General features: G+C 43.4%; 2 protein-coding genes across 2 annotated transcripts; both read left to right on the plus strand.

Annotated features, from left to right (window-relative positions):
• Positions 1-1,777: 1,777 nt before the first annotated feature.
• LOC148905728 (uncharacterized) lies at positions 1,778-5,359 on the plus strand. Its single transcript, XM_089040533.1, has 4 exons — positions 1,778-2,071; positions 3,448-3,953; positions 4,653-4,792; positions 4,921-5,359. The coding sequence occupies exons 2-4, from the start codon at positions 3,485-3,487 to the stop codon at positions 5,026-5,028; spliced, it is 717 nt and encodes a 238-aa protein (XP_088896659.1). The 5' UTR covers positions 1,778-2,071; positions 3,448-3,484; the 3' UTR covers positions 5,029-5,359.
• A 6,642-nt stretch (positions 5,360-12,001) lies between these two features.
• LOC148905729 (zinc finger MYM-type protein 2-like) lies at positions 12,002-13,909 on the plus strand. The gene is made up of 2 exons (XM_089040432.1): positions 12,002-12,656; positions 12,746-13,909. The coding sequence occupies exons 1-2, from the start codon at positions 12,220-12,222 to the stop codon at positions 13,713-13,715; spliced, it is 1,407 nt and encodes a 468-aa protein (XP_088896558.1). The 5' UTR covers positions 12,002-12,219; the 3' UTR covers positions 13,716-13,909.
• The last annotated feature ends 11,083 nt before the right edge of the window (positions 13,910-24,992 follow it).

The following is a 24,992-nucleotide window of genomic DNA, read 5'->3' on the forward strand; positions in this document are numbered from 1 at the left end:
TTCAGAACATTAAAGGGTTTGGTGTATTGAAAATGTATTGGGTTACCAAGAAATTTATGAGGTGCCATATGGGACAATATTGAATGGCAATAATTTATTTTTATTTATTTTTCGTGTCCTTCCTTCCTTCCTTCCTTCCTTCCTTCCTTCCTTCCTTCCTTCCTTCCTTCCTTCCTTCCTTCCTTCCTTCCTTCCTACCTTCGAATTAGTAAAATTCGTTTGATGATTTTTTAATACTGAGACGTTTCTAGGAATCTTGCATGCGATTATAAATTAGGGCGTACTTGGAAAGATTTATTCGTTAGTATACATTGCTCTAGCTTGTATTATGTTATGGATAGCGACCAACAGAAAACCAATACAAGACATAATGGATAACAGTTAACTCTTAATTCATCTTTGAAATTCTTTTAATGAAGTATTTACAGTTTTTAGTGTAATTTCGGATCTTGATGGATGAAGGCGTCCATCCATAAAGGTCAACTCAAACACTCTCTGCTGAAAGAGCAGCACAACGGCCGGCGTTGTAGTTATTTACTTCCTGTGCAATATTATTCTGATAATTTATTCTATTACGGGTGACTTTCGTTTGTCTCATCCCTCTGTCTGCCTTTCTCTGCTTCCCTCTGCCTCTTCCTAACTTATTACCTTATTGCAACATACCTTTTCCAAGAACAAGAGGAATTACCTTTTTTTTCGTAAATTGTATGTATTCGTTCTCCTTTGCAGACTCGATTTTGTGACTTTCGAATTCCAAATCTGAATTCCGATCTTGTGGTAACCTGTCAAATAAAGTGCAGTAAAATGACACTTCAAAATATTTTAGTTGTAGTTATTTACTTCCTGTGCAATATTATTCTGATAATTTATTCTATTACGGGTGACTTTCGTTTGTCTCATCCCTCTGTCTGCCTTTCTCTGCTTCCCTCTGCCTCTTCCTAACTTATTACCTTATTGCAACATACCTTTTCCAAGAACAAGAGGAATTACCTTTTTTTTCGTAAATTGTATGTATTCGTTCTCCTTTGCAGACTCGATTTTGTGACTTTCGAATTCCAAATCTGAATTCCGATCTTGTGGTAACCTGTCAAATAAAGTGCAGTAAAATGACACTTCAAAATATTTTAAAGTGAAGTAACTGAAATATTATAATAACGTATTAGGGGGAATATGCTATTTCTATAAAAACATAATCATAACTTCCTTAGATTACTTTTAATATTACCAAGATCATTCGACTTGTGAATATTTGAAGGAAGCCAATTCCAGAAACTAGCTGCAACATATAGCTAAAGGACTCTTCCATTGCAAATTATATTTAGGGAGTTTGAGGATATAGCCATCACCTCTTAAATTATATTTGGTTTTCCTAAAATTGCAAAGATTTCTAATATATGAAGACCCCGCACTACCAAATAAGCATTTATACAGTAGTACACTGAAGAGACTGATATATTTGTCTCTGCTTTTAAATAGACACGTTAGCGATACTTAGTAATAGTTCATATGGGACAGATTAATTTCAGTCCCACTGACCTAATAGTGTTCCGCCGAGAATATGATATTGGCGTTATCTTAACGGTCGCTTTGTAATTTTCCTACTTCCAAAAGAAGAGGGCCACAATAATCTAAATGTAGAAGAATACTGAAATGCCTTATTTATAATTATTAGCTTATCCATAGGTAAAATACGTCTGATCCTTCTAAGAGCCAAAACCCCTACTAATACTTTGATCTTAGTAAAATAAATAAAACTATTTTTAAATCCATGAGACCCACTACTAAACTACCAGAATTGCTTGTGGTTGGTTGCGTAAATGAATCAATAAGTGAATGTCTGGGTCAACGTCATTCTCCCTCCCGCCAAATATGGTGTGATACGGATGTTCAAAGGTTTTCCAGCCGGCGCCGCCCATGCCCTCTCCTCAAAGTTGAGTTGAAAAGGCCACCGTAAAGTTTATAACAAAGCACGCTGCCCCAAATATTCCAGGGGCGGTTGAGGATCGATCGAGTTCCGAAACAAGCACTAACAGATCGTCGTTGTCAAGCCTGGGGAAAAAACACTTTGAAGGTATTTTTGAGTATTCCAAAGTCTTCCTTTGAATTCTGCATTGGCAAAGATGACTAAAATACGCCTTGCTAGCTGGAGTAACTACACGCGGTTGGCTTTATACAACTCCCATGGGATGTTTTCGTTAAAGTATCAGTTGAAAGTGAAAGAGGAAGCAATCTATACTCGTGTCAGTCTCGGACATATGCATCTCAGAGTCTCTAAGTTCCCTTGCATGGAATTGGTTCCACAATCAAAGCTACCAGATACAATTTATCGTTAGAACCATCGCTATTTACAATTAGTTTTTTTGATCAAATGAAAGACTAAACAATGCTTGTCCGGAGAAGAAAAAAAAAAAACTCAACTACCATCTAGATTAATTACCGGTCCCTCGTGTTTTGGCATGCATTCATGGTCTCTTTTCGTGGAAAAAACATTAATTAAAATACTATTCTTATAACTTCGATACTTTCAAACGAAATTCAATGTTTAAGGTGTTGGAATAATAATGTGTGCCGTCTACAATGTGGTTAAATTAACACTAACTAATAGCCGCTTTATGAATAACACAGCAAGCGAAGTTAAGAAGTCAACAAGTTTTTCTTATAGTCATTAATACGTTACTAAATTCCTTAAAATACACCATACATGGGTGGATAGTGGAAATATTCTGGTGTGCGAAGTTTTAAGAATACTCTTTTATTTATGAATTGAATGTTATTATTTCAAAAACGTTTAAAACAATCGAAAATCGTGGGACTGAAAAGCTTCTATAATAATAATAAAATAATAAAAATAAAGTCCTTTTTTACGAGGGTAGCACTTAATAGCTATAGCTTTAATTATGACTCTTTTGTTGAAGTTCTTACTGAGTTTCGAAGCCAATTTCAGTTTCTCTGGTGTGCGAGGTTTTGAGAATACTCTTTTACTTTTGAATTGATTGCCTGTATTAATTCAAAAACGTTTTTAAAAAAATCTAAAATCGTGGGACTGAAAATCTTCTATAGCTTTAATTATGACTCTTTCGTTGAAGTTCTTACTGAGTTTCAAAGCACATTATCCTGGAAGCTTCTACTTGGACAATCTCGTACCCAGAGCCCTGGTTTCTTACTGCGCATGCTCGACGAAATTTCGTCGAGCATGCGCAATAAGAAATAAAGGCTCCGGGTACGGGTACCAGATTGATCCTTAGAGAGAAACATTACCTTGCGCATGCGTTGCACGACAGCAAGTTTAACTTGCAAAAGAAAGAAACTTTTGTTGGAATCAAACTAAAGCTTTTTTTTCTTTTCCTCCTTGCATCATCTTCTTGTTTTCCTTTTTCTTTTCGTTTTCGAACTTCTTCTTCTTTCTGTTCTTCTTTTTTTCTTTTTCTTTTTCTCCTTCTCCATCAGTTACAGTCGCGTCGTTCATCAGTCAAGAGAGTCGACAATGAGTGAACCACAGACGACAACAACGGAAGAGCCAAAGTCACAGGCGCCACCTGATTATCAGCAGTCTTCTCCAGAACAATACCCCATTCAGGCTCCGCCCATGATGCAGCAAGGTCAGCCAATGATGCAGCAAGGTCAGCCAATAATGACGCAGCCACGTCAGCCAATGATGCAGCAAGGTCAACCAATGATGCAGCAAGGTCAGCCAATAACGATGCAGCCAGGTCAGCCAATGATGCAGCAAGGTCAGCCAATGATGCAGCAAGGTCAGCCAATGATGCAGCAAGGCCAACCAATGATGCAGCAAGGTCAACCAATGATGCAGCAAGGTCAAATGGCACCAATGCATTCCCAAACTACCAGTAGTACAAACGTAGTATTGATCAACCAGCAGCCTGTTACTGCCCGTGCTGCCCCACGAGAGTGGAGTACAGGATTGTGTGGCTGCTGTGACGACTGTGAAACTTGTAAGTGTACAAACTTTCTTTCTGTACTGGGAAACAAGGCACATAATACAGGACGAGAACACACATGGTACAGCATGTAGGGCACAGGACACAGGATGGAGGATATAGGGCACAGCACAGGGTACAGGATGGAGGATATAGGGAAGAGGGTACAGGATGGAGGATATAGGGCACAGGGTACAGCATGAAGGATATAGGGCACAGGGTACAGGATGGAGGATACAGGGATAATGGGCACAGGAACATAGTTGGGTACAAGGGACAGAGTAACAGTGGGTACAAGGGACAGGGTCACAGTAGGTACAAGGTACAGGGTCGAGTGGGAACAAGGGACAGGGTCACAGTGGGTACAAGGGACAGGGTCACAGTGGGTACAAGGGACAGGGACACAGTGGGTACAGGGGACAGGGGACAGGGACACAGTGGGTACAAGGGACAGGGACACAGTTGGGTACCAGGGACAGGGACACAGTGGGTACAAGGGAAAGGGTTACAGTGGGTACAGAAACAGGGCCACAGTTGGGTACAAGGGACAGGGAAGGGGTGTACAAGTCATAATGTATAGGACACAGGGTACAGGGCAAAGAGGACATGGGTTAAGTAGGGTTAAGGGGAGGGCGTTACAGTTCTTATGGTTAGCTCTGACAGTTGACCTGTTTTGAAATCAATTATTTATCACGAGTTTTTTCTTCGTTTAAGGTTGGTATGCGATTTTCTGTAAACAACATTTGTTGTGTGACCTTTCTCAACGTCTAGGAGAGGGCAGATGCTTCGTCTGTTGTTGCCCCTTTCCTCTTCTTAGCCTCAGGATAAAATTCAGAACTGAACAAAACATCAAGGTATGAATGTAAAAGTGATCTGTGTAAAACCTCTATTGCGGATTCTCAAAATCCTTGTTCAGCGTTACCTAACTGCTCAAAGAGGTTTATTAATTCGTATATGATTTTTATATACATTCATTCGTTAGGGATCACTGTGCAATGACTACTTGACGGTTGAATTCTGCGCTCTTTGCGCCTTGTGTCAGCTGGCGAGGGAGATTGACCACGTTCAACGCATACAAAGAGTCAATTGAGGTTGTAAATCTCATGGTAACTAAACGGTATTCGCTAATTTTCAGAAATTATCGTTTACAACCGAGCTTGATAGTAGAGTAGTAATACGTAATGAATTTTTATCGTTTTTCTGCCAGTTATATAATCAGCATTTTATTCTATCTTATTTTGAAACCGTTAAAAGAAACTATAGGAAGGTTTCTGATGCCGTTCGGTGCATGAGAAATACGTCAAAATTTACGAGTAGACCATGTGTAATGATTATTGTATAGCCTGTTAGTGTCTTCTTGTCACCATGCGTCAGATATAGGGACGCTAAATGAAGACATAAATGATATAACTACTTATAAATGCATTATAGTGTCCTTGACTATAAATATAACCTTTCAATGTTATTCCATCCACAAACACAAAAACACTTGGACTTCCTGTGGTTTATCACATATAATCGATGGTGTTCTTTTGTATTTCAACTGTGATTTTTGTAGTGAATTAATCTAAATGAATATAGAAAAAAGAAGGGAGTTCAAGTTCATGAAGCAAATAAATAAGGTCTGGGTCGGCGCACTAAATCTTTCAATGATCCCTTCCCCCCACGGGCTGAGAAAGTCACTGGATGTTGCTCGATGAGCTGTTCCTTTGTCATGCCACATCACCAAAAAAACGTCCCCACCCCACCCCTCTTCCAAAAGTTTCTTTTTGGAGGGTAACCAATCACAAAACTATCCCAAAATGAAACGTTCTTCATTTGAATATACCCTGCCTGCTTTTATCTGTACAATAATGATTAACTCTTCATTCCAAGTATTTTGCGTGTTCAGAACATTAAAGGGTTTGGTGTATTGAAAATGTATTGGGTTACCAAGAAATTTATGAGGTGCCATATGGGACAATATTGAATGGCAATAATTTATTTTTATTTATTTTTCGTGTCCTTCCTTCCTTCCTTCCTTCCTTCCTTCCTTCCTTCCTTCCTTCCTTCCTTCCTTCCTTCCTTCCTTCCTACCTTCGAATTAGTAAAATTCGTTTGATGATTTTTTAATACTAAGACGTTTCTAGGAATCTTGCATGCGATTATAAATTAGGGCGTGCTTGGAAAGATTTATTCGTTAGTATACATTGCTCCAGCTTGTATTATGTTATGGATAGCGACCAACAGAAAACCAATACAAGACATAATGGATAACAGTTAACTCTTAATTCATCTTTGAAATTCTTTTAATGAAGTATTTACAGTTTTTAGTGTAATTTCAGATCTTGATGGATGAATGCGTCCATCCATAGAGGTCAACACTCAACTCAAACACTCTCTGCTGAAAGAGCAGCACAACGGCCGGCGTTGTAGTTATTTACTTCCTGTGCAATATTATTCTGATAATTTATTCTATTACGGGTGACTTTCGTTTGTCTCATCCCTCTGTCTGCCTTTCTCTGCTTCCCTCTGCCACTTCCTAACTTATTACCTTATTGCAACATACCTTTTCCAAGAACAAGAGGAATTACCTTTTTGTCGTAAATTGTATGTATTCGTTCTCCTTTGCAGACTCGATTTTGTGACTTACGAATTCCAAATCTGAATTCCGATCTTGAGGTAACCTGTCAAATAAAGTGCAGTAAAATGACACTTCAAAATATTTTAAAGTGAAGTAACTGAAATATTATAATAACGTATTAGGGGGAATATGCTATTTCTATAAAAACATAATCATAACTTCCTTAGATTACTTTTAATATTACCAAGATCATTCGACTTGTGAATATTTGAAGGAAGCCAATTCCAGAAACTAGCTGCAACATAGCTAAAGGACCCTTCCATTGCAAATTATATTTAGGGAGTTTGAGGATATAGCCATCACCTCTTAAATTATATTTGGTTTTCCTAAAATTGCAAAGATTTCTAATATATGAAGACCCCGCACTACCAAATAAGCATTTATACAGTAGTACACTGAAGAGACTGATATATTTGTCTCTGCTTTTAAATAGACACGTTAGCGATACTTAGTAATAGTTCATATGGGACAGATTAATTTCAGTCCCACTGACCTAATAGTGTTCCGCCGAGAATATGATATTGGCGTTATCTTAACGGTCGCTTAGCAGCAGTAAGGGGGACTCGCGGTCAATGTCAAAGATTTACGGGTTTTACAGGCGGTTTAAGGAAGGCGCCGGCAGCGGGAAATACCCGCGCGACAAGTCCTTACTGCTGCTGTGTTGGGAATCGTAAACGGAGGTTAAGATATTCCTTACATATAGATGGACACCATCACGAGCATTCGTAACAAAACTGTGCGCCGACTGCGAACTCAGGTGTTGGATCGCCTGGATGCGGACTTTGCCTTCACAACATTTATAGAGGGAGATACAGATGAGACGATGAGCGAAGAAAGAGCAGAAAGGATAATTGACTTGATGCCCGAAGGTAATTGCCGGTTGGAGTTAACGTTCATAAAGTATTTAGACGGCGAGTGGATGATAGAAAAGGGGCGCAATCCTATCAGGGCTCTGGTAAGAAGGACTTGTTTGTCTTAAACGAAAACACACGCCCGGGAGCATTGGTAGGAATAGACATGCTGTTCTACGAGGTTGCTTACCCTGTTACCGTAGTCATTTACGGTGCGTACAAGATAAAGACGCCAGACGTTAAGAAGTTGAAACCGATGCGACATCCCGGTAATTGCGTAGGGAAGTTAGTAAGAGAGTTCTTTGAAGACTCCTCTCGGGGCGGTAAACTGACTTTAAAGAGAAGAGAAGCCATCAGGAAATGGGAAAAAGATACTAATAGGACCGGAGGGTCGATAGACAACATCAAGAAGTTAGAAACGGCGCTGGAGAGGCGAATCCATGTGAAAGATATCACCGACGGCTTTATTTACTCCGGAACACACAAATATGGGGGCCGTGGTGTGCCTATAGTCATCTACCAGCACAATGGGCACGCCTGGCGCGAACTGCGGTTCCCAAGAAAGAAGGAAACGAAGGTCTATAAGAATTCTCCATTGGCAGAGTTAATCCATGAGAATTCCATTTGGTTGATGGATTCAGAAGGAAGTCAGTTTATGACACAAGACGGCACTTTGTATCGACCCGAAATTGAACAACAGCGCATTCAAAGCGCCTGTGAGACCTTAGGGGAAGACTTCTCTGACGAGGTCCTTAGCAGTCGCAGCTTGGACTTCTTAGCCGCAAAGAAAAGAAATGGATGGAAACCTACCCCAAAAGAGTTCGGAGACATAGCCAAAGCCTGTGTAGAACACGGTCACGGTGGTCTGTGGAACATGGAATACGACGAAGACCAATACGTGTCTTTGGATATGAAACACTGTTACCCTGCAAGCTTTAAAGGTCTAGGAGATTGTAAGGAATATTACGACCGTTACGGACATCCAGACTCCCAATTCTTCCGTGTGTCTCTAGATGGTCACTACGACTCCCCGGCAACGGGGTTTGTACGATTGACCTCTTGGAAATTAGCGTCGGGCCTGCATCCAATAATCTATGCGTGGTACGGAAAGCACCTGCAGGAGAAAGAATGGATACCGGTGCCCTTATTGAAGTTCTTTGAAGAGCGTAAGCTGCTCGAATACACAGCGCATGAAGCCATACTTTGTCACAGCGCCTTTACCAAATGGTTACCAGAGCATAACCCCACCGCGAGGATTGTCATAGGTAAATTCACCCAGGGTGCTAAGGAGGGAGAAAAACATATGCAGCGTCGCTTGATAACGGACGAAGGCGAACTAAGCTTCCTCATCAAGCGCGCCCATGACCAAGGAACCATGGTGTCCGTGGAGAAGTGGGACGATTTCATAGAAGCCGAGCAAAAAGAACGTAAGTGGAATGCTTTGTGTTACTACCAGGACCATCGACCGCAGTATTACCATCTGCGTGCCAGCATGTTAGCCTACGCGCACATTAACCTTCTCGCGATGCTGCTGCGGTTCTACAAAGAAGACATTCCGCGTGTAGCCACGGATTCTTTGTACGTGAAACCGCACGTCTTAGAAAAGATGAAAGAATTCTACACAGAAGACGAGTTAGCGGAAAGTGGCCAATGGCGCGTCAAAGACCAAGAGATCAAAGCTTGGAGAGGCCGCGTAGAATATCACGGCGAGCACGCCCAGGGCACCGTAACGCCTACCAAAGAGCCTCTACCTTCAGTTGCGGACCCAATCTCTTACCAACGCTTCTCTTACTTTTACGGTACGGGAGGCAGCGGTAAGACGACGCGCGTACTGCAGTTATTCCCAAAAGTAAAGGTGCTAACGCCAACGCATCGTTTGGAAAGAGAACTCTGCGAAATGGGTTACGACGCTCAAACGTACCACAGCTTCTTTCGTTGGAATGACCAAAAGTGGGTACCGGAAGCTATCCACGACATACCACCGGTGATACTTTGGGATGAGATTTGCACCGTTCCTTTAGAAATCCTGCAGGAGTTCGTAGAATTCCTCCGTGGAAAGTGTCAAGTGATATTCGCCGGAGATCCCTGCCAGCCTCCTCCAATAGCCGGAGAGATGCCCCACGAATGGCTAAAGGGGTTCGTAGACCATGCGGAGGAAATTAACACCGACTACCGCAGTAAGGATCAAGTAAGAAACCTGAAAGCGGAATTAAGGGGCCTTAGTGATGCCGAGCAATGCAAGACACTGCGCAAACGCGTACGAGCGAAGAAATACGAGGACTTCCTTTACACATGGCATCCAAAGGATCTGGTGCTGAGCAGCAAACGCGCAGCACAGTCTCGCATACAAAAGGATTTGCTAAATATACACCGAGAGCGCTTCCCTACGCATCCCGTACCTGTTTGCTACAAACCCCACGACACCCGCATACAAAAAAGAGACGTCTGGGTACCTGGTACCGACATCCAACTGCGAAATGCAGTAACGCACGATAAAGCCTGGGTGCCTATGGGAAAGGTCGAAAAAATAACCTCCCATCCCGACTGGCGTTTGGATTATTGTATGACAGTCCACAGCGCGCAAGGGCTTACCATAAAAGAAACCTTATGGATCATAGACCAGCGGCTGTGTTGGAGCAACCTTATCTACACCGCCGTAAGCCGCGTGGAGTACGCCAAACAGTTGAAAAGAGCCTGGGGGCCACAATTGCGCTACGATAAGACGCCAGAAGACATAGCAAAGGGGAATATCGCCAAGAAACTCCTTCGCTACAAGCGGCACGACGAAGAAAAGAGTACGGATCCCCGCTATGCGGGGGTCAAATTCGACCTATGCGTGGACGACGTCTATAAGAAAGGGGCACGGTGTGCCAAGTGTAACATACCCCTACTATGGAGGTTTGACCCAAATGACGATCAGCAGTTCTCCGTGGATCGCATAAATAATAAACGCGGGCATTGCAGAGGCAACGTAAGACTGACATGCCTAGAGTGTAATCGGGCGCGCGGTGCTGCGCTACTTTGAAGGGCAGCTAGCACTACTCTGAGTCTTTGGGGACTATGAGCAGCTCTTCCTTGACAAATCCACGACTTGGGCCATCTAGGTAATACAACACGGGCTGCCCTTCCTTGGTGACGGACTTCGAAATCTCATACGTTTCCAGGGACCAGTTAGGATCCGTGGCTCTCTTACTGCCACCTTCGAGTTCCCCCGGCTGATAGAGGTATCTGACCACTATGTTGCGGGGGAGCTTTTTTTCCTTCAGTCCGACCGCCCTCGAACTTCTGACGTAGGACTTGTGTTCCACGTGTTTCTCTTTTATGGCATCCTTGGGTTTCATTCCCGTAGCCCTGGCCGCCTCGTTGTTCAAAGCCGCGACGACCTGGGGGAGCCTCTGAGTCCATTCCCTGTTGCGTTTAGAGGGATCTTCCAGCTCTTTCCAATACTGGTATCCAAAGAGACGCTCGGCCAGGGTCTTATTGAATCTTTCGACAATGCTCTGACCCCTGTGGTACTCAGCTTCGGCTCTCCTAATCTTAGTGCTGTAGTCTTTCAGGGTCTTAGCAACCACGCCCATGAACTCCGTCCCCGCATCCACTTGCAGCAGCTTAGGCCATTTCAAGACGCGCTTATAAATCCTACCTAGGGCTTCTGCGACTTCCCCAGAATCCTTGCTGGTTATGGGTTCGGCGTCCTTATATCTGCTTGCGATATCGACTACGGTCAAAGCGTACCTATAGGTCTTTCTTCTTACCTTGTCGTGCGGTAAGAAAAGCAAGTCCGCCTGATGAACTTCATTGGGGGTATTTACGGTAAAGCTGGGCCTGGGAATGTACTTGGGCACGGGAAGATAAACCTGCCACAGGGTTTGTTTTCTTAGCCAGTTCTGAGCCGTTTCTTCTGATACCCTGGCCGCGGTCGCGAGTTTCTTGATGGCCGACGCTCCTTTCCCATAGCCTTCAGGCCCATAGTAAATCCTTTTGAGTCTGTCCTCTACGCGGCCCATTATATGAATTCCAGGACGAGATTGATCTTGCGTCCGTTGAAATCCACCGTCTTTCCGTCCACTTTAATGCTGATGTTTATGCTTTCTACCAAATTGGACAAGTCATAGCTTAAAGAAATGGGAGTGTATTCTACTGGGTCAAATGGATTACCTTTGGGCAGAAACTTGGACATAAGAGAAGACTTTTCTCCATTGTTGTAACTATGGACTAAATCGCAATAGACTTCGTAAGAGGATGCGACTTTCCATTTCACAGGTATGGCTGTGTTGGTAATCGTCTTGCCTGAGGCACATAATAAAGATCCCAATGGGTCAGACTTTCCAAAAGTCATTGAATAATTTGACATATTATGTTTGAGGGTCATTTCGTGCGGCAATCCTGTGGTGAGAGTATAACCGTGTTTTGCTAATTCCTTGGCCAGTGTGATTGGTGTATAATGTCCATCGGGCAGCAATACGGCTTGATGTAATATTTCAAATCCGACAATGAGGACAGGACGGGATTTCAAGTCCGCGCAATTAGTTCCAGTCCGAGGCGAAGCCGAGGACTGGAACTAATTGCAAGGACTTCTCAAATGACTTCTCATACTCATTAATTATTCGGGAGGGATGTTGTTTTTATCTTGTATTTATTTCATTGTATATGATCTTCGCTCCATTCACCTAGTTGTAATAATGACAATCTTTTGTTTTGTAATGGTTTTATTTTGCTTTCGTCCTTTGGGATTTCTTAAGATAAATGCTATCTGAATTACTTATGCAAATAGCAGTTATTTTTCTCTGAATGTATTCATTTCAACATGGCTTCTCGTCAAAGAGACAGCGATGAAGAAGCGGAGCTTCTACCTTTAAAACGCTTTCGAAAAGTGAAAAGTCAAGCCCAAGAAGAAGAACTTTTGCAAAAAGCTGTGCCAATTTCAACCCGTTACAAGAATAACTGGGCTGTGAATATTTTTGAAGAATGGAGGCAAAGTAGAGAAAACAAAGTGGCAAGTTTGGAGTCTACCTCCATGGATGTCTCGCTAGAGAGCATTCAAAATTTGGATATTGAGGCATGGGAAACTATGACAGTTCCATCCCTAAACTTCTGGCTTGGCAAATTTGTTGAAGAAGCAGCAAACAAGAAAGGTTCGCCATATCCTGCTCGTACGCTTTATCAGCTTATCGCTAGCCTTAAACGCCACCTAGAGTCGAAAAACCGAAACGACGTCAATATGCTTGACAAGTCTAACATGTGGTGAGTTAATTAGAAACTTTCTGTTTATTTGCTTTACTTTGCACATGAATAAAACCTTATATTATTCTAACTGAACGTTTTTCTTTTAGTTTTTCTGGACTGAGAAAAATTCTGGATGCAGAGATGAAAAGTGTCCACGCCGAAGGGGTTACTAATAGAAAGGAAGAAAAAGAGGTGATTACAGAAGAAGAGGAAGAGACGATGTGGAGGAAAGGAGTACTAGGCCAGTCAACAGCTAAGATTTTGCTTAATACAGTGTACTTTTATAATGGTAAACTATTTGGCATGCGTTCTCAAGAACATAGGCAATTAAGGATTAGCGATATCGAAATAGAAGGCGATAATACCATAATTTATCGTGAAAATTCTTCCAAAACATTTCATGGTGGCATAGCAGATTTGAAAAAGAAAGCGAGAGTGATTAAACATGTTTGCCACGAAAAGGGCAATGAGAGCCACGAGCGTTGCTTGGTTAAGATTTATAATCGGTATTTTGACCTCGTAAACAATCTTCGTGTTAAAGCAAAAGGTTTCTATTTTCAGCCATATAAGGACGGAAAATTTGCGTACAAAAACTGTGTTGTAGGAATTCATACTCTCAATGAAATTCTTCCTAGTTTGTGCTTGGCAATTGGCAGTAAAAGGAAAACTAGCCATAGTCTTCGCGTTACATGTGTTAGCAAACTGTTTAATGCAAGTGTTGACGAAAAGCTTATAAGAAGCAGAAGTGGTCACGTTAGTGATGCTCTTTTGGCATATGAAAAAAGTAGCAAGGAGCAGGAGCAAAAAGTTTCTAACATTTTGAACCCACCAGCTCAGCCAAAACAGGTTTCATCTGAGTCAAAGAATGAAATTAAGGGAAGTGAAATTAAGAATGATATAGAAATGCCTGTATTTGATATCAATGAATTAAAATCTATATTTAATGATATCACTGGTTATGAGCACGAAGCTCAGTTAAATGAAAATACATGTTCTAATTTTTGGAGCTTTTCTTCTGACGGGCCTATCAATATATCTGGCAACTGTAATGTTACAATCAACCAGTTCAAAATCTAGCTTGCGCTTGAATGAATGCTAAAACTTATATTTATACTTATAGAAAATGCTAAGTTTACGATAGCAAATTGTTTTGAAATTTCATTAATATCTAAGTAAGTTGTTAAACGAAGTGTTGAGTATATTTGCAACTATTATTGATTATAGTTTATTGGTAATAACTTCTGAAATAAATGCTTGATGAATTAAATTTTCTGTTTTCATCTTTCTATATATTGACTTGATTCAATGCTTGGACTGAATTAATTTTGTTCCAGTCCTTGGACTGAATTAATTTTGATCCAGTTGTTGGTCGACTGAATTAATTTCTTTTGTTCCAGTTCATCAGCCCCACCTCTTCCCTGCTGATATCAAAACCCTCCCCGGCTTTAAGACACTTGACCTAGTTTCAAGATACATCATGTGACCAGGTACGAGGTAATCGATTGGCTAGTTACCTCATGAATAATTAATGAGTATGAGAAAGTTAGATCCTCCTGTATGCTCAGTGACTATGCCCCTAATCAGGTTATACCAAGAATTGTACAAAGAGCAACTTATGAGCCGAACCTTATGGGCTTTAATGGGGGGATTTAAATAAGTGGTAAAGTTATTTTTATCGCTTTCCAAAAAGACGATCATATATTACAGGGGACAAGTCCCCTTCTAGTGATCTGAGCGCAGCTCAGAGCAGATACGCCAAAGCCGCGCCTCCTGCCAGCCCTGCAACTCCTACAAATACCAGCTCATTGTCTTTTTGTTTCTTAGAAGGCTGGTAGTAATTCTTGAACTGAGGCCTTTTCAACCCCGTTAATGCCGCGGGGTGTGCTTGCGCATAAAGTTTGAAGGCGTAGTCTGTATTTTCGAAGTTCTTGTCTGCCTGCATCTTGTCTTGGTAGTTCTTATCCAACCAATCCCTGTAAGCTTGTCTTTTTTCATTCCAAGCTGCAACGTCCCTTTGATATTTCTCCAGCGCTAAATCATGCCTTTTCCTCTCAGCGGCTAAATCTCCGCTTTTGTCGCCTCCGACTAATCTGTCCAAATACTGACCACCATAATTAGCTCCAGTGAATGCTAAAGCTGCAATAACTCCACCTGCGATTAAACTAGCCATTTATATGTTAGGCAGGTACTTTTCCTTCCGTAGGTAATCCTTTACCATGATAGCCCCACCCACGGCAGCGGTCATCTTAGCGAAAATTAGCGAAGCTCTTGCTTGGGTCTTCAGTAAAGTCTTCTTTGAGCACTTTCTTACCTACCCAACCAATACCCGCAACGATGGAAGTAATGATAGCTGCTTCTTCAACAGTTTTCAACAACGCGGTCGACATTATATTACAAAGCGAGAAGGAAAATCTAGGTCGCCGCGGGTGATAAATCTACTCCATTTCAGGGATCTTACTTTTTCTAACAGCCGGTTCCACAGGTGCGTGACATGTTGGCGGCACATGCACGGCCTCCCACTTTACTTTTGGCTTCGTAGCCCGCCATTGTAAGTAGAGGCTGCCTGCTGCTATAGCGACTCCTAACGCGCCAATGACGTATCCCGGATTAATAAAGGATTCCTCTTCTTTTTCCTCCACTTTTTCTTCTTTTTTTGGCTTTGTTCTTTTTATTCATCTCCGCGAGCTTCTTTCCGGCAGCGACTCTGCCCGGAGATTTAGCCTTGGTAATCTTGGTATCTTCTACGGGAGCCTTTTCTGGTTGTTCTTCGGTGCCACTCATCTTATATTAAGGGACTTGAAGGACTTGACAAGTAACTTGATGACGACTTGACAATGACTTGGCAATGACTTGACAACGACTTGACTAAGTACTTGAGGTGACTTGACAACGACTTGACTAAGTACTTGAGGTGACTTGACAACGACTTGACTAAGTACTTGAGGCGACTTGATCAGGTACCTCAGCAAGTGCCGCCTGGAAGACCTTTTCGACTTCTCTGTCCTTCTTGAAGTCTTTCCAAGAGGCACCAAAGGTGCCCGCAAGTTCCTTCAAGTCGACGTGCTGAGCTACGTGAAGTGCCGCAGAGGCGACTGCCATTAACTTACCGCACTTCAAAGACAACCACCCGCAGGTTATCTTAAGTTCTTGGGCGATAACATAGTCCTCGCTTATGTCCTTCCGCAGTTGCTCCACGTCGTCTATGGGCAGTGCAAGTCCAAGCAATTTAGTGGCAAGTCGGATAGCGGAGTCTGCTACGGCGTCCGTGGTTTTACTTGCAAGGGCAGCCTCATACCTCTTATGGAACTTTTTGACTTCCTCTTCCGACAACTTATTAACCTGCTCATGGGTAAGTTCCTTGCCTATCATTTCTTTACACTTCCCAGAAGACACAAGAATGTTAAGTTGTTCCTTGAGGTTACTTTCATCTAACTGCGTGGGGACTTCATCTAAGAGCTGCTCAATGTCCATATACATTAGGAATCATAGATTCCAACCGTGTAGGGAAACATCAAAGAGAAGATCATCTTGGAATGTTGGTGCGTTTTTAGATGCCGCATGTATTCGTGTAACTGTTCCTTGGATATCTCACCGCCGTAGTCGCTTAAGATGGTTTCCAGGTCACTCCGACTCGGAGTATAAAATACGACAAGTGAACCTATGTTTTCCCTGAAGGGCTTAGAGACGCTGGTAAGCTGCTGCGAGAGCAACCAAACGCTAATATTGTCGTGTCTGCCGCTGAAAGCGAGCTTAACGAGCTCGGAGGTGCGTCTTTTTACGTCGTCCCCGCAGGCGATGTCATCCAGTATGAGCAAGGTTTGCGTATCTTTAGGGAATTGCTTATGCCAGAACTTAAGATGGCTGGATAACTCGTTAGGATCCATTATGTCCACAAAGAAGTCGTCATCTTTCACTCCTATGCCCGTCCAGGTGCGGTTATTCACGTAGGTGGGGCATAATAGCACGATGTAGTCGAAGCGGTATCTAAAGGGTCCTAATAGCTGCTCCACGACGAACTGGGTCTTTCCGCAGCCGGTGGGTCCTACTATCAGAGCATTGCAGGGAATATGGTTCGGATCCATTATATATACGATGGACCCAGTGGACGCAGTAAGAAGGATTGCCACCGACGCAAAAGATAAAAGAGACACCATAGAAATGCAAAGGGAGGAGATCGATCGGCTGAAATAGCGCGTGCAGGAATTGTACGATGAAATGTGCGGTCTGAAGCGCGCAGAACGGTTTGGTGCGCTGATAACTATGGCAACGTGGGCTAAGGAGTCCGTTAAGGACTTCATGCGATATCCCCTGTAGAATGTTAACAATAAGGTTAAATCTTTGTTAAGTATATGTGGAAACTATTTAAAAAGTGTCTCAGAATGTTAACAATAAGGTTAAATCTTTGTTAAGTATATGTGGAAACCATTTCAAAGAGTGTCTCAGAATGTTGACAATAAGGTTAAATCTTTGTTAAGGATGTTAAATGGAGGCTAAGATATTGTTAAGTATATAAGGACTGCTTGATGTGTAAAAAGGTGTTCAGCACCAAACAAAGACTACAATACCACGTTCGTCGTGGAGTTTGCACAAAGAAGCCAATTAGTAAGGTTTGTAAGGATTGTGGTAAGGAATTCAGCACCGTTCAAAAGATGCAACAACATCAGGATAAACGCATTTGTGGGCTTTGTAAGGACTGTAATAAGGAATTCCACAACCCCTTCAAAATGCAGCAGCATCTGAAAAGGGGCGTCTGTAATCGAACCAGACAGTGTAGTTTCTGTAATAAGATACTTAGTAGTCGTCAACGTTTACAGACGCACCGGAGAACGCATGATTATAGGTTTCTCTCCCGCGCTTACGACTTGGAAGGCGTGGATTGCTACCAATGTGCGGATTTGATGTGTCGCTGCCCGCATAAAGAGGATTACTTAAGGAATCGCATAGATTACCATAAGAAGATAGTCCGTACTTTCCCCTCTTTTGAACGCGCCGAAGGCATTCCGTGGACTAAAAGGGAGTATTGGAGGCAGGAGTGCGATCGTTGTGGTTGTGTTAGAGAAGAGGAACATATCTTCAACTGTCTTAACAAAGATTTAACCTAAACGTCAACATTCTGAGACACTTTTGAAATAGTTTCCGGGGTGTCTTAACAAAGATTTAACCTTATTGTCAACATTCTGAGACACTTTTGAAATAGTATCCTTAACAAAGATTTAACCTTATTGTCAACATTCTGAGACACTTTTGAAATAGTTTCCGGGGTGTCTTAACAAAGATTTAACCTTATTGTCAACATTCTGAGACACTTTTGAAATATATGATACGCAATAGCATTTCTTGGGGCCTTTAATAGTAAAGCAGGATTTGCGCAAAGAGTCTCAAATCCTGATCTTATTTTTCTTGTTGTTTGTTAGGGATCAACATTTAACAAAACAACAATAAAAATAAGGACCCCTTTTAAAGGTATATGCTAGCCTACGCAGCCGCATTCTTTGGAGGATTCCTAATCGCCCTTTCAATATATGGACTGTATTACATGCGAACTACCAAGCGATTGCATAATCCCTGAAACCCCCGCAATTCGTGAGGAGAAAAAATACACCTGCCTTCATTGTGGCAAGGTATTCCCCGAAGAATCCTTTGTGGGGCATTGGTGCTCCGCGGATCCTAAAGCGCAGCGGACTTTAGCAGACGCGCTTAACTACAAAGAGGAGATGGAGTGACCCTCCTTTCAATGTCGAACTCCCACCTCCCATTCTTCTTACCATGCGAGCGCAGATGGGTGAATTCCTCGCCCTGTATGACGTACCTGACCCTATCAGGCGCCCACAGGGAATACTCTATGCCGTCACTGTCTTTGAGGACCAGCCGCAAGCGGTTGATATCCTCGAAGACGACATAATTTTTTATTTCATACGCAATACCTTCTATTAGATCTCGCCAATGTATTTGCCGCAGGCTCATTATACCTATGGAATATCTTTAAGTGCGTTGCCAAGGTCTCCGAGGTCTTGAAGGCCTTACAGCACCACCTGCAAGGAATTCGTAGGCGCTCTGCATACTCCGTGATCTCCCTGCAAATGACGTCGTAGTCGCTGCTAATCATTACCTTATAACCGTTTTCTTCATACCTCTGTAAGAGTAGTCGCTGATCCTCGGATAATACCCCGTTGCCTTTTGGAGTCTTCAGCTCGATGCAGAATCCACGGTAATGGGTGTGCGCATTCAAGATGAGCAGGTCGGGCTGACCGCGTTGATATCCTTTCTGCCAACACTTTATACGTTTGCCGTCCGAATCCTGCAGTTCGCCTAGACCAGGGGTCACAAGCATTTGGGGGTAAAACCTGCGGATGTAGTCCACTACCTTTTTATGCAGATCAAACTCATTTTCTATTTTGAATACCAACTTGTTTGGACCGTCAAACCGCTTTTCTATTGCATATCGACCGTCCTTACGCAGCGCGGGTAGGACCTCTTCGAATACCCAATCCTGAAATGCTTCTGCCTTTGGCATCTTTGAACTACATATTAATTGATAAAACCCAGGTTCGGATATGAACACGGAATGTGGGTGAATAGTAGAAGGGATGCGATTCGTTACCCTTAACTCACTCAGCCTTTTCTTATGTTTTTCAGAGACGTGGTCACTAATAGCTTTTTTGGTGTTTTCGTATCCTAACGCAGACGCCACCTCCTTTGCTTTAAAGTAAGGCTTGTCGCCTTGCACTATGCATTGCAGTTTGGTTTCGTTGTTTTGAAATACGCGAAGCATATTATACGTAAGGAATATTTTTTTATCCTTTCGCTTGGCTCAAGGAACGCGAGCCTAGTAGGCAACGCTCTTTAGCTGATTCATTTCTACGCTCAGTTGCGCGTCTGAGACTACGAAAACGTAGCAGTTTATTTTGTCGCCGTCGCCCGCACTGGCGTTTTTGGTGCGCTTGATCTCCAATGTTATGCCATCCTGCGTATTTACTAGACGTAAGCCCTGACCGTGCATAGATTCGTCGTTGATGGTGCGCATATCAATCCACAGCGCGTACTTATCATTAAAGAATTCCTCAGGGCTAATTTGGTCGCCAAACTTGCGCATTGCCTCCCTGTACACGTCTGCGGGCTTTATCCCCTGGGAGTAAACCTTGTTTGGAACGCCGTTAATATTCACGCCGACGTTAGTAATGTTAGGGTTGTGAAAGGCTTCGGAGTCGCGCTTACCGGCTTCGTAGGGTTTGGCAAACACCAACATCAGCCCCGTGAGACTTCTTCGGGGGAGGTTAATACTTTGGTTGATAACCTCATCCGTCTTACCCAAGAAGCTAAATGTCTTATACATCACTACGTGGTCGTAAAGGAATGCCTTTCCGAAGCTGTATTCCATGCCAGCGCTACGGGCCAGCTCTTCGCTGTATACCGTTTCGTACTGTAGCTCTAAGTTGGTAATAGAGTATGGGGTTGTTGTGGTAAGTGCAGTGCTTAGCCCACCAATGATGTTATTAGCATCTGCTAAAGTTACTTCAAACTGTAGCTCGGATAACTGTCTTGAGTAATACACACCGTGATTCGTAATCACTTCAAAGTCCAGTGGTATGACATACTTGCTACCATAGGCTGTCTTTATTCGCTTTGCGTCTGCCACTGCGGTTTCTCCGCTGCCGTCAGTAGGTTGCGTTTTCGTAGGTGTGCGGACCTTACGTAGAATGACACTACCAATTCCTTGTTCTATCCTTTGCGCGCGGTCGAAGGCTGTTAACCATAAGTCTTTGTACGTGGTATACAGATCGTACCTATTTAAGTCCAAAAGGGATTCCCCGGCAAACTTTACGCGCATCTTAGAAACAATGTTGCGACCCCCGTTGTTAACGATAATCCTTTCATCTGTGGGGCTTGACTGTACCGCTAGGTCGAACCTTAAAGCCAGGGTGCCAGGAACTAAGACTAGGTTATCCGTTAGACGGGGCACGCCTACGTACAAGGTTTCTCCTGGCTTTGCGCTAGAAGGTGTGAATGTGACCCGGTGAAAGGTGCGTTCCGCTTTCAGCCCGCCAACCTGCTTAGGTAATACGTTTGGGTTTAACTTTGAGCTTATCATATATAATGGAAGTAGAAGGAACGGATTTTGATCCCCTTACCGAAGAAGGTCAAGTAGACATTAACGACGACGAATTCGACGCATGGACCCAAGGCGCGGAAACCGACCCCCTAGTTTACGACGCAGCCCTAGAAAATAAGTATGGTGGTAGATGGGAACGCTTCAAAGCTGCCTTAAGAGATAAGTGGATATCTAAGAAGCCTAATGAACCCGTTCCTGAGTACTTAGAGCTTCAAAACATAGAGCAGCCGGAGGAGGCAACCGCGCGGGAAACCGTAGAGTGGGCAAAGCAAGAGCTAGCGCAGCGCTATTCCCACCTCGATGCCGACGGCATAAGACTCACAGAGCGCAACGGTAAAGTCCTCATAAGCGTTCAAGACCTGAGGTATCCCGACAAAGACCGCTGGACAAAACCACAGCTCCTTTTCGACGATGCTGGCTCGGTTAAGGTTAACGTGGCAAGATTAAGGGGCTTCCAAGAGGCTACCCGAAGCATGTTAGAAGGCTTGGAAGCATTAAACGAAAGGATTGCGCTAGACAAACGCGCTATCGAACTGCAAAAAACGTTAAAAGAAAGGGAGGAAGAATACGCAAAGCAAACTCAGCTAATTGTCGATACCGAAAAAAAGTTCGGTAACGAAAGAATGGTAGAAATGAGAAACCAGTTGGATAAAGCCCTGCGCGATAGGGATAAAGCGCAAAGGGACCTGGAGGAGGCCAAAAGCTCAGGCGCCTCGGTGGACGCGCTACGAGAAACGTTGGAAGAAAGGGAGGAGGAATACATGAAGCAAAACCAACGGCTTGCCGACGCGCATAGGAGGGAGGTCGAATTTAAGAATCAAGAAATAAGCGAGCTGGTAGACCAAAGAACCCGAATTCGACGTGAAAGAAATCAGGCTCAAAGGGCTCTTAACCTCGCCCTGCAAGAGTTAGACTTAATTAGAGACGATACCGAAAACCTACAAACCACCATAGCTGGCTCTTTGGTGGAAAGGCGGCGGTTAATGGCCGAAATCAATACTAAGGAGGAACAAATCCGGCAAAGAGATCAGGCCATCGAAGACCTGGAGGGGCAAATAGAGCGGCAGCAAGAAGTAATCGAGGACCAAACTCGTACCGAGGAAGAAAGGGAAGCAGCTCAAAAGGAAGTAGATACGCTCGAAATACGCCTTGCGGAATTGCGGGCTCAAAAGGAAAACCTGGAAAAAGAGCTGGGGCTTACCACCAAGGAAAAGGTAAAAAGAGCTCTGGTGAAGTATGGTATTCCGCTGGCATTTGCGGTTGCTATTAGCACCGTAGTAGGAGTTATCCTATCCACGCTTAAGGCTACAGGCGCGGGCGTAAGCAAGTTAGGTAAGGGACTAACGGACTTGGGAAAAAAGATGGCAGCCGGTCTCCCTGGGCTGCTGGGTTTGGTTGTTTCCTTGGCACTTAGGGCCGGCGGCGACCTGCTAAAGTTCGTGGGGAATAACATTTGGATCCTCGTAGTAGCTATTGGGGTGGTCCTCCTGAAGAAGATGAAGGGTTGATCTTATCCTTATGTATTATGTCGGGCTTATCGTTGTCGGGTGTCCGAGGCGTCCTCGACTGGGGATAAGTAAAGATAGTATTCGCGCCGCCCTGATAATGCGGAACTAGTGGTATAGCGGTCATAGTAGAAATGGTCTTATGATTCCAAACAGCATCCGTTGGAGGATCTTTTGACGGGGCGGCATTTATCCGAAGGTAGGCAACGTCGTTGGGGAGAACTTGTAACTTCGCATATTGACAATTGGCTATCATGTGAAAAGTTACCGGCGTTAAGTCTTCTGTGCTTAACGGTGGGGGCTCCGACGAGAAATGAACTGGGTTCCTATTGTTATCTTTTTTTCTGTAGGGTAGTAATGGATGGTTATTCTCATCAACGATCCTAAACCCGACATTACACGAATACCCCGTCGAAACGCAAATGGTACACATGATCAATCCCAGGCCCCCAACCTTCACCCACAGCCCGGTGTCATGCCAATGCTGTTCTAAGTAGTCCTTCTCCTCCAAAAAATGTAAAAACCAATCTTCCTTCGCGTGTGGGTTCATATATTTCAGGGAATAAATTCCCTTCTATAGACTCATTACCGTAAGAGTGCTAATGGTCTTGTGATTATAAACCGTATCTCTCTGATTTTCTATACTATTTATGCAAACGCTCCCGGTGTCATCTACGCGCATTTGCAGCTTTACCTTTCCATGGCAGTTGGCAACCATATGAAGAGTCCAAACGGAATGATTTTCGGCGCTATTCGTTGGCGGCTCTACGGAGAAATGCGCAGGCTCCCTGTTGTTTGTCTTATTTCTCATAGGCTGCAGTATGCCATTGTCATCCAGGAACCTGAAGCCCACGTTGGCGTGACTACTCGTGCCAATGCAAATACTACAAAGGATTAACTTCTTTCCTGAGTAGTTCAAGTCTACAGACATCCCGGTGACATCAACCCAAGATGCCTGGGTGTATTTTTTCTCGCCTGTGTAAGTCGTATAAACACAATCTACTCCAGCTACGTAGGGGTTATTCATCGCCATATATAATAACTCAGACCAATGCTTGCAGCTACTAAGCCGGCTTTTAGTAGGTTATGGTCATATTCCTCAGGTATGGTTGCGGGAATATGCTTTGATGGTTTCTTCTTTGGTTCGGGTTTTTCTGCGTGTTCCTTTTTTGGTTTGTCTACGAAGTGAGGAATGCCCTTGGTCATGTCAGAGTTCACGTCATTCACCCCAAACTTCATATCCTTAGTAGCTCGTTGAAGTTTGTTGTTGTATCCTACTACAGAGCCAGTATTTATAGATAAATTACTAGGCATTAACCAACAACCCGGGGCTAGTGCATAGTCCAACCTCGCCTTAGAATTTTGTATAGCTAGTTGGTAACGCTGTACGCCCTTGCTAATGTCGCCCTCCAAGATTGAACTTTCGAATAATATCAAGGCTTCGGCTCGCGTTTCTTCTGCGGCGCCGGTATTTCCCACTATGCTAGATCGGGTATTTACCTGAGCTCCAAGAATAGAATACACGTAAGCTTCTATGCTGCGGTTCAAACGGGCAAGGCCGGCTTTGGTTAGTCCTTTACCTTCTGGGGGTATGAAATTAAAGTATTGCTTTGTTTGCTCGTCGTTGGTAATCTTGATAATCAGCGGGTTAGCCCCGGCATACTTACCACCCTCGTCTTTGAACAAAGGTCCATCGCGGACTTGCTTGGTATCCTTAACTGGACCCTCCAACCACCACCACTCATTCTTCAAATGATAATGGGTTTCTGGGTGGGAAGCCATGGTCCATTGTAAATTCAACGCGTGGACTTCCTTATCACTTAGCACATGCCCGCCAATCCCCCAATAAGCCCAAACGTGTCCTAGACCATTGTTAGCGCCCGTAGTGCATCGGAAATCCTTCCCTACAACACCAAACTCCTTACAAAGTCGGTCGTAAGCAGGAACGTTGTATTTATTATCTCTTGGATAAAACGTGGCATCTCCCGGCAGCGCAATAACACCCATTTCATGTAGTATTCTTCTAACCGTGAAGTGAAAATGAAACATAAATATTGAATTCTTCATCAAGTTTGCACTTACACCACAGCCACTGGTGGCGCACCAAACTGCAAAGTTCAACTGCTGCGGCCAATAACGCATGTTAGGACCACTTAACCATTCGTGGGCTTCTTTCGCCGTGGTATGATTAATGGGTACGTCTTTGAAGATATCTCGCACCTTTAACGGAAAGGAATGATTGTTAGAGACCCGCATGTTCAACGTTAAGTCCAGGCTCGGGTGTTTATCGAATGACACCGCGGGTATCGGATAAGTACTGGTACCCAGCAATAATTCCTTTGACCAACCTTGCACGGGTTTAGGCTTAGGATGCTTCAGCTGAGAGTCTATCTGATCGACCAGCGTAGGTTTCAAATCCTCATTGCTGTACATCCTAGAGCCGTTATAGTAAATACCATCGGGCCTTCTTTCGAACTTACTAGGGTCTGCATGCGGAAACATCTTCCTAAATGCTCTCCAATTCCAGTAATCCCTGTTGTCGTGATGTGGCTGCTCCTCAATATTATTCCCAAAAGCGTCGTACATTAGTATATATAATGGATGTTATACCATCAGCACCTCCACTTTATCCTGATTTACCTAGGGATGCCGAAAACTTTAGGCTCAACAAAGCAAACTTAATCCTGGCTTACTTGGAAGGGCAAACAAAACACTACGAAAAAGTTAGGAAGAAATACG

This window comes from Actinia tenebrosa, unplaced genomic scaffold, assembly GCF_029948245.1.
Source record: "Actinia tenebrosa isolate PJP-AT-01 unplaced genomic scaffold, QUT_ActTen_1.0 PGA_scaffold7__59_contigs__length_16204524, whole genome shotgun sequence".
NCBI classification, from domain to species: Eukaryota; Metazoa; Cnidaria; class Anthozoa; order Actiniaria; family Actiniidae; genus Actinia; species Actinia tenebrosa.

Bases quoted from the DNA above. Each gene is read 5' to 3' on its own strand.
- LOC148905729 (XM_089040432.1), top strand. From the start codon at position 12,220: ATGGCTTCTCGTCAAAGAGACAGCGATGAAGAAGCGGAGCTTCTACCT. The intron at 12,657-12,745 runs GTGAGTTAATTA...TTTTTCTTTTAG, and splicing joins CTTGACAAGTCTAACATGTG to TTTTTCTGGACTGAGAAAAA.
- LOC148905728 (XM_089040533.1), top strand. From the start codon at position 3,485: ATGAGTGAACCACAGACGACAACAACGGAAGAGCCAAAGTCACAGGCG. The intron at 3,954-4,652 runs GTAAGTGTACAA...TCTTCGTTTAAG, and splicing joins CTGTGACGACTGTGAAACTT to GTTGGTATGCGATTTTCTGT. The intron at 4,793-4,920 runs GTATGAATGTAA...TTCATTCGTTAG, and splicing joins GAACTGAACAAAACATCAAG to GGATCACTGTGCAATGACTA.